Source organism: Malurus melanocephalus, unplaced genomic scaffold (assembly GCF_030028575.1).
Source record: "Malurus melanocephalus ecotype Western Australia unplaced genomic scaffold, MMel_1.1 scaffold_9, whole genome shotgun sequence".
Lineage (NCBI taxonomy): Eukaryota > Metazoa > Chordata > Aves > Passeriformes > Maluridae > Malurus > Malurus melanocephalus.
The window spans coordinates 5533547-5543244 of record NW_026623241.1 but is presented as its reverse complement, the minus strand read 5'-3'; the positions used below and the strand labels follow the sequence as shown (position 1 = coordinate 5543244).

The window sequence follows — 9698 nt, the reverse complement described above, 5'->3', positions numbered from 1 at the left end:
AGAACAGCCACCAGTGAGAAAAAAATTAAATCCTAGCTAGAAGGTCTCTATCCAGTCCTGTGCCTTAAGCATGCTGGGTAGATAAGGTCGCTCAGGACTCCAGAAATAAATCAACTGCAGTGCTCTATCTTCCTGGGGAATATTTTTGTGCGTGACACGCAGACAGTGCTGTAAGGAGCATATTAAAAATTCATACCAGTAAAGAGCAGAGTTTGCTGCACACAGTGCTTGAGAATAAGCTTATGTGTCATGCACAGCAACATTTGTATGAAGCAAGTAATTAGTTTCATCTAAGCATAGAGTGGCAAAGACAAGATTTAAATGGCATGGCGTAGAAGCAAGCTGATTGTGAGACACCATCTCCTTCCCTCTCTTTCTGCCAAGACTCCTGGAAGATTTCTTGTGAAGCTGGCTTCAAAGTCATAGTGTGTGAGGGCGTTGCCTGCACTTGAAGCTGAAGGGGAAATCTGTGCACACGGCTATTCATCTCACCCTGCCTCTGTGACAGCTTTGATGTAATTGTGTAAGTGCTCCAGCTGTTGACCCTCAAAACAATGAACAGTGAGGCACAGAAACTGTACCTTCTCCAAACCAAATTTCTTTGCAGTTGTATGGATGAAAGGGAATGGGACTGCATGCAAATCAGAGGGTTGTTCTGGGACCCAGGGCTCTCATGTGAGCCTGGTATGGGACTCGTGCTTTGGGTATGCAGGCAGTGTTGAAGTGTTCTAGTCTCTACTCTTCTGAAGGCATGACTGCTGAGTGCTGTGCTGAAAGATGTCACAAACAAACATTAGTCYAAGGAAGTTTGACAGAGAAGCAGTTGTTGAGATGTAAAGTCYATCTCCAGTTGACCCCACTTGCAGTGGTTTGTGTTGGAAGCCCTTCAGCAAGGAGGAAGAGTGAGAAGCAATTTAGGTAGGAGAGTATATGAACACTGGGGCTGCAAAAACCAGTGGGTTCATGGTTGGAGCAGCTCTGGGAGATATGGTGAAGTAAGTGGGTCAGGGCTGAAGCAGAGCAAGATACAGGAGCAGCTTGGTTTTGGCTCTCTCATGCATTATTGTGAAGCGTGAGCAATATGTCTTCAAGGTACCTGCAGACTGAAGAGAGAGAAGCAGCACCACAGAGCCAGGGTCAGTCCTGCTCATCCACTGTGGCTGATTCTCCCAATGGGGCCCAGATCCTGACAACAGGAATGACAGCATGAAAATATAATTATCATCAGGTTGATACTGTGCAAATATGTTCTGGGAACTCTGAGGGAGAGGAGATGGCATGACAGGCTGGAGCCGAGTATCTCATCYATTGCCCTTGCAGCAGATACATGAAGAGGGAATCTTGGGCCACTTAGCACAGCCACTGCARTGGGAGCTGGTGAATGCAAATGGGATTTTCTTCCTGCATGCAAAACCTTCCTCTCTGTTAGGCAGCCAAGTAGGCTTACAGCTGGCCTTGTCTGGCTGCCAGCATGGAGTAACCAAACACTCCTACAAGTACTCGCTTTTCTTGCTGTCAGCCTCTCTCCTAGCTATCTGATTTGTCATGGGTATCTGGCATTTCACGGGTATTTCCTAAAGGCCAGTGAAGTGTGCTTTGCAGCATGCATGGGTTTGATCACTGCTGTGGGCTCTGAGGGAGGCTGTGCCTGTGTCTGTTCTGGGATAAAACAGTGGCAGTGAAGAACATCTTGCTGACATAGAAATACCTGCTTCAGGTGAGATGGCTAATGCTGAGAGGAAATGGATCTTTCTGGTAGAGGCTGGGCATGGCTGAAGGTTWGTTTCTGCCTCTCCCTGGACCTGCCCAGGTGTAGCACATGTCTTAAATGGTGTGGGCAGCATGACTCAGCCTATCTGCCGGGGGAAGTTTGCAAACCAACTTATGGCTGCAGCTGAACTGACCATGGTAGTTTCATGGCAGGGTCCTCGTTTGTGTCTCAGCCTTAACTTGCTGTGCAGTWTATTTTACCAAGTTGTGGAGACCAATTTCTATGCCAAAACACCAGGAGGGTGGCCACGGGACAGATAAAACTTTTCTGCACCATTTATGCCATTGCAAATAGAGAGGTAGCAAGGGATCATCTTCGGAAGCATCTGCTCTCTGTTTGCAGGTGCTTTTAACCAGGCTTGGCAGGTGCCTCTCTGCTATCAACTGAACTGAGATTTAGATGCATCTAAACATCGGTGCTTGRTCAGAAAGTACCCAGCTTTAAAGTGCCTTTGCAAATCGGGCTCATGCTCTTAGATCAGATGAATAATCTTAGTCATGCAGATTTGTCTATTGAAAAATTAACTCTTTCTTCCTACACTTCACTGTCACAGTCTTTAGCCTTAAAACAAAGTAGTTGGAGTTTTGGTTAAAACCTTAGTGTCTTCTGTTGAATTTAACATTAAAGCTAAGTTCACKTTGAGACTAGGGTAAGCTTTTGTGGTTGTGCGTGTGATATTGCAGGCGACTGTTCAGAGAGGCAGGCAGAACTGAAGTTTCCAGTAACGTTTGTGACATGCTCACAGAGGAATKTGCAACCAAAATACAGCCTGTACATAGCAGCAGAACAAGTAATGCAGGCACAAGGTGCTACAACTACAGTTAAACTTAACAATTAAACCAAGCAAACACCACCATATACCAGGCACTTAACTTTTCCTTTTGTGTCAATCAGTCCAACACCTCTTTGGATCTCCTCTTTCCCACCCTGCTGTGGCCCTATTTTATTGCTAATCTCCTGCAGTTTGAATAATTTCTGAAGAGAAATATTTCTGAAACCTCCAAGAGATTCTGGGCCTGGAGTCTTGTATCCAAGCAGGATACAAAGATTGATGTCTCAATGCTAATTTGTTATAGCATACATTACATTGCATATTGCAATGGGATTTGCACTGGCTTTTATTCAGTAGAGGTACGAGGTGTGATTTAGGTAGTTACACCTGGTTTAGTATTGTAATGAGTTTGTGCTGCAAAGATGGCCAGTTTGCAATGAGAAGGGGACGAGAACACTATAGTAAAGCAGCAGGGCATCTTTTAGCTGAAAAGGGAAGGAATAGTAAAGACACATGGGTGACCTTCTACCCCTTGGTGCACTATATATCTTATGGAATGGCTGTAAGAAGAGTCTTTCCTTTGGAGAGCAGCATGTATGTCAGCAAGAAATGGGAATGGCACTGGAGGAGGTTTGGTTGGGGGAGGGGGAAGAGTGAGCTTCATTCCAGAGACAGCCTAAGTGGAAGGTAAAGCATAAAGAAAAGGAGGGTAGCTGAAGAAGAGCCATGGGAAATTGTTTGCCTGCAAATCAGCCATCTATTTTACCCCACAGCAATCTCCTCTGTGAGGAATCACCATGTAAGTATTTCTGAAGTGGGAAGATGGATATGGGAATGAAGGCTTAAGCAGACAGACCAGTCTTATTGCACTCCTCTGGTTTAAGATCTAATGGATATTATCCCTGTCTTTAAACTGCATAATGGTGCACTGATTTTATGACTCATCTTTCAGAGATGGTGCTTTCAGTACAGGTATCAATACTGCAGTTTGAAAGTCAGCCTGGGGTTGGAAACCTGGGAATTGCTGGGACATGGAGTCCTGTAGTGTACGTGCATGATGGGGTGCAATGCTGCTTTCAAAGTATGACAGCTCATGTAATTGAGGACGCTGCCTTGCAGACTTAACTTTGAATTGCAAATCACATTTCTTCTGGTCTGGAAGACGCATCTTCCTCACTTAAAATCTGCTTTGCCAGTTGAGGTTTGAGTGTAGGTGTAAGACAAGGGGATATACTCAAACTAAATGTGAATTCAGATTACAGACCATGGGAGCAAACTGGAATTGCTGGCCCTAYAAGTGGGGTATCTCTCAAGGGGAACTGTGGGTATTCCTTGCCAAGCCCACCCCTCTGTTTTCACAATATGAAATGACATGCTTTGGAAAAAGCAAGGGATTTGAGATCTGCTGCTTCATGAAAGTGAGAAGAGGGAAGCAGCATTTGTAGGGCTTCATGCCCCGTGATAGGGCTGATTGTTGTGCTATTGCTACACAGGCTGTATTTGAAGGGTGATTTCTGTTTTTCCTGGGGTGCCTGGAAATAGCAGCTAGACACAAGGAGACATTTTCTGATGTTCTTTAGCAGTAGAGGAATTTATTGCAAGTGCATTTAAAAATAGAGGAGTCCAAGGACCATCTGTCTTGAGTATTTTAGAGGAAGTGGGGACAGCTCACAGTGGCTGCTTGATCGATTGGTGCAGAGAGTTTTGTGTGARCCTATGGCTGCAGCCCACTTCCAGCTGGTGTGTCTGTAAAGAAAGTCACTAATCAAGCCAGTAATGACCTAGTGCCTCTGCCTTGGGGAGGTCTGTTTGGCACCCATATAGGCACACTCAGAAGAGTTGAGCCCTTGCTGGGCATGGATGTGGTCATCCCAAATTGCCTTTCAGAGCAGACCCTACCTTCCTGACAGGTATCAGGAGGTGTTTCTGGTGATACTGGATGTCTAAGCTGTGGCTRGACTATGCTGGGGAGATGGCACGTTGACGGCTGGGGAGTCTTCCTTCCTGGGGTCAGTCWTGTGTGGAATGGAGCCAGGAGGAAACTTGATTTGCCCTGAGCAAGCTGTGGGGAAAGTGTTCCCCAGGGCTAGGCACATCTCAGCAACTGGCTTTCCCCTCTTGCTGTGCTGACCCGTGCCTTGCCCTGAACTACATTCTGCAAGGGTGCCAGCAGTGAGGAGTTGCCAATTTGGCATTTGAACAGTAGAGCTGACGCAACTCATTTCCAGAGGGATACCATGCAGTGTGCAAGCCCCCCGCTGCTACTGACTCAATACGGAGCTGGTATTGCCTCCATGATGGAAGAGCTGACAGCTGGGAGCTGGGATCTGCATGCTCAGCAGAATATAGGATAGCCAAGGGTCCTGACAGRATGTAAGAGCAGTCCCATGGCAGTTGTGGCAAATGCACTGCAGGGAGAGAGGCCTTAGGGAATATTCTATCTAGATACTGAATCCCTCAGGAGCTCTTTAGTCTGTGTGCAATGATTCAAAGCAAAAACAGGAAAGATGGCAGATGTTATGTGTAYGGGGACCACCATGTCTCCAAACTGTACTCCAGGACATTCACCATGGTTATATGGATAGGACCTGCTCGTATTGCAGGACCAGTAATCTGTCTTTCAGTGCTTGCCTGCGTCACTCATGAATGCTTACTTGATGAGGGGGAGAGGAAAGTGTGCTAAAAGCAAAAACTGCAAAAATTGCCTTGCTGATGCTTAAGTGTTTTCCCTGTTTTCCTTTATTCACAGGAGAACTGCTGAGTCAGCCGAGACCAGAGGGACTGACGGAAATCATCTGTCCCAAGAACGGCAGCGAGCGAGTTAATGTTGCCTTGGTTTACCCCCCCACTCCTACTGTGATCAGCCCTTGTTCCAAGTGAGACCTGAAAGCAGACCTATTCSCCTGTCAGCAGACACCAGAAAGCCTACGTAAAACATGCCCTCACTAAGCACCTTTTTCTGGAAGGTAGCAGCCCCACAGCCTAGGGACTGTTCTAATTATTTGTGGCTATAGACAGCTCATTCAAAGGATAAGAAGCACAGTGAAATGGGCTGAYGTGTTCTCTGAGCCGTGTTGCAGCRGGTGCGAGACACACATTGGGCAGGACAGATCAGGAGATAATGCAGTCATAGGTGGGTTTTGGTAGGATGGCACCTTAGGGTATTTCTGTACACCCTCTGCTCAAGCAAGACCACCCTCACAGCCACGTCAGGTTCCTTGAGACCTTGTATAGGTGAGTGCATGTCCTCGTTTGAAAATTCCCACAACAGTGCATCATCTTTGGATGATGAGGATGGAGGTGCTACCACCTCTCCAGACTTTGTTCTGGGACAGAATCTGAGTTTCCCTTACTAAAGCTTGGCTTGCATTGACATAAGATGCACTGCTGGCTTGTGTTCTCCACCAGATCCCAAGCCATCAGGACTCCAGGCTATGGTGGTGCGTGGGATTGCCCTGTTGTAGGYGTAGAGCTGTGCACTTCTCCTTTTTGAATTTCACAGGACTGTTGTTGGTCCAGTCCTCCAACTTGGGGAGGTCCCTCTGGACAGAAGCTCTGCCCTCTTGTGTATCTATAGCCTATACGTACTTCACCCCACAGACTGAGAATGTGCTTGGAAAACAGAGCTGTATCATGGTGGGAAAAAACATGGAACAACACTCACAAAAGCAGCCAGTGCCTTGGCTTTTTAATGCATAGGTTTTCCTGCAAAACAGAAATTCAGCTGTGGTCTGTTCTAATTGGAGTGGCATAAGGGAAGTTGATAGGGAGCTTAGAGGAGCAAGCTGAGTGCTTGCTGGTGTCTGCTGCTCTGCTGCATGTGAATGCCTATTACTTGCACTACAGTGTCTTTGACAGTAGCTTTAGATGCTGTTCTCTCTGTTCAATACCCTCCTATTCCAAAATACCACTCCTTCTCATAGAGAATAGCTTCAGTGATGGGTGGTTGCTGAGCTGTGTATGCATGGGAGTTTGAAGTACCCACCTGGGGCAGGAAACAAGGCAGCTGCTCTGATACTGAGCCACAGGTCACTACTGTCTGTTCATTTGGTCTTCCYGTGTGTGTGTACTTGGCATAGCATGTTTCTAACCTGAGGGTGCCATTTTTGTTGTACTGTGCAATCAGGCTATGCCTCCTGTCCTCCAGCCTGCCTTCCACAATGTCTGTTAACTGTGCCCCAGTTTCACAGTCACTCTGCTGGCAGGAAACTTGTGCTCTCAAAAAGGCCTGTGTTACTTTTCCTTTACTTCACACTCCCTATTTAGAAGCCTAGAGAAAATTGTGTGTCTTAGGTTATTCATCACAAGCACTATGAACCCTGCTATATTATTTTTTCTTTATCCTTTCCTCTTCCAGATAAACCGTCAGTGCTGGTGCCAAAGGTTTTCCACCGGGCAGAACATGGCTGATGCTCTGCRGTGCTCCCATCTTTCCAGTTGTGGAGTTGACGCTGACGGGATCAATGGGACTTTGGACTCTGAAATGCTGTGGGGCAGGGGCAGCTCCCAGGTGGGGGCCTCGTGGCTGGAGTGGATGCAGTCATCTGGAGGTTGGGGATGACAACAAGGCATGAAGCAAAATGATTGCCGCAGATGGCAGGGCCACTGGCTGGAGGGAAAGCACTGGGATTAGGTTTCTGTGGACCCATGGATCGTGTGTTGAAAACCCATTTGGATCTCATGATGAATGTAAAAATGTTCTTGGCACCATTTAATTCAGACCTGCTTGGAGGAAAGTCTCTTGAGATGAGCTGTAGCGGGATTCCCTGGATTTGTTCCTGGACAAGTGAGTTTTGTGGCAGTTGGCCAAGGCTTTGCCAGGGAGTGGGTTGGTACTGTGAAGCCTTTAAAATTGCTCCGCCAYAAAACAGTTGGCTGTGTCCCATGCAGCAATCTTAGGCGGAGGCTGGCAGAACAGGAGGAGAAGCAGGCTGGGAAATGTTTCCTGCCCTGTGTGTTCACATACACTGTGCCATGAAGTGGTAAAGGATGTGCTATGATGCAGGGACGAAAGAATGGCAGTCAGTGTGCCTCTGGCACCTGCTATTTCTTGCCATCTCTGTTCTTACYACTAGCCCTGAACAGCTCCTTGTCTGCCATGTCTGGCTGCTCTGGTACTGCCATTGTGGTACTCTCCAAACATTTTGCCCACTAGAGCACTAAAAATCTAGATCTTGTTCCTCCTTGTAGCAAAGCCACCCAGGCATCTTTGTGCCAAGAACTAGTGAAACAGTGTTTGGCTGTGTGGTACAAGCTGGTCCTGATGTCCTTGGGCTGACTCTGGCAGCCGTGCTTCATGAGCAGCCATCTTCCCTCTCCAGATGTGGGAAAGGGCAGGCTGAGCACTGGCACCCAAGTTCTGGTTTCTCTCCCCARCTGTGTGGTTTTGAGGACTTCTAAGATGTTGCAGTTAGTCTATGCCCTACAGTTGAGCCCTGGTAACTATGCTGTGTAAGTCCTGCTCATGCAAATATTTGATTTAGCGTAAATCAATAGGAAGGAGGCATTTGCAGAGCTGGGATCCTTTCATTAGATGCTGGGGGAGGTCTGAGAGATGAGGGACTTAAAATGCTTGTGTTAATGTACAGCTCTCAACTTTGGGCTGTGATGGCAGACCTGGGGTGGGAAGTACAAGTCAGGATGGCAGTGCCCACCAGGACATGAGCTGATCTGCAGCTAGTGCAAGACAGTGACATTTCCTGCTGGGACCTGCTGCTGTTGCACAGATGATATTCCCCTGGTTTCTAATCCTTTAGATACAAGCCTTATGTGCAAGGCTGCAAATCCTCCCATTGGCAAGAACTTAATATTGGGAAAGCAGGGCAGAATCCGCTCCAGCGGATCCAGGACATCCAGGGGCCAGGTAGAAGAAATCAAGCCATGAACCTCACTTCAGGAGAAAAAGCTGCCAAATAAAAACTGGCAGCTCAGTCAGCTTTGTGTCTCTTSAGGGTATTGTTGTACCTTGGGAGGGGAGCTTGGGCTCAGATTTCATGTGTTGACCTCCTACCTCTAGCAATGAACCTTCTTTGCTTCACGTTAGTGAGAATTATTAATTGATTGTGCTTCTGTGTTGCTGTGCATAAACTGAAGACTCAAAATTGTCTGTGGTGGCTGGAGGAGGTGGAAGGGAGGTGAGATCTTTGAATGTGTCAGGAATAATGATGGGAAATTCCCTTGTCCTGAGTCTTGCTGCCCATGAAACTTGTCTGGTATAGGCAGAACTTATGTTAGAGCATTCCCTACTGTCACCTCCCATGCTGGGCAGCCTTCTCCTCCTGTTTTGCTGCTACTCACCTCTCTTTCCGTTCTCCATAGGAAGAAACTAGCGATTTGTTGCTGTGAAGTTGCGTGGAAACCACATTGTAAAGAAACCACAAACTGGAATCCTTTTCCAGCCGGAGGCCTGTTTCCCAGTGTGCCCATCTGGTCTGGGATGCGTGAGCATTGAAGGAGCGAGAGGACAGAGCAGACGTCTTACAGCCTGCTCCTTGGGACCACAGCCCTCCTGCTGGGGCGTGCCACCTCCGTGGGAGCACGGCATTTCCTGGCCTTYGCAGCATTTAGTCTGCTGCTGTGCACTGAAGCCGTAATGCCGGGAGTGTGGCAGTATGGAGATCAATCTAGTTGGGTCTATTTCATATGAAATGATGATTGCTCATCCACCCACTGTTTAGTAACTGGTGTAACTATGTTTTCATCTGAATTTTTTTAATATGCAAAAGCCATTTAATTTTCTATGCAGTTCAGAATTATCTCCCCTTTGCAATTGCCAGGTGGGAGACTCATGCAGGAGAACCAAACCAAGCGGCTCATAGTAGTTTTGATTTTGCTCTCGCTGTCTTTTAAGGATGCATCCTGGGATCTTCATACAGTGTCCCTTTGCTGAGCTCCTGCCTCAGACCCCACTTAATATCCCTGAGCCCCAGGGAAGAGGGCCCTGTATTTTTGATGGATCTGTCATTTTTCATTAATTAAGCCACAAGGAAAGAGGGCTTGAAAAAAGTGCCCTAACAGCAGATACTTGAGTTCAGAGTGTGTATTATGTTCCTGTTCTTGTCCCTGCTCGGAGAGTTACCAAACTTCTAGAAATTACCAAGGCCTCTGTGGAGCACTCTGCAGCCTTGCCTGAAGATGTATTCTAAAGAGGTCAGA

At 47.2% G+C, this 9698-nt stretch overlaps 1 protein-coding gene across 1 annotated transcript in view; it reads left to right on the top strand.

The window, feature by feature from the left end:
* MFHAS1 (multifunctional ROCO family signaling regulator 1) overlaps positions 1–7330 on the top strand; it is a 36460-nt gene extending 29130 nt beyond the window's left edge. The window contains exons 4-5 of the mRNA XM_057375320.1: positions 5293–5419; positions 6901–7330. Of these exons, the coding sequence (XP_057231303.1) occupies positions 5293–5419; positions 6901–6904 (131 nt within the window). The 3' untranslated portion in view covers positions 6905–7330. The remainder of the gene's footprint in view (positions 1–5292; positions 5420–6900) is intronic.
* The last annotated feature ends 2368 nt before the right edge of the window (positions 7331–9698 follow it).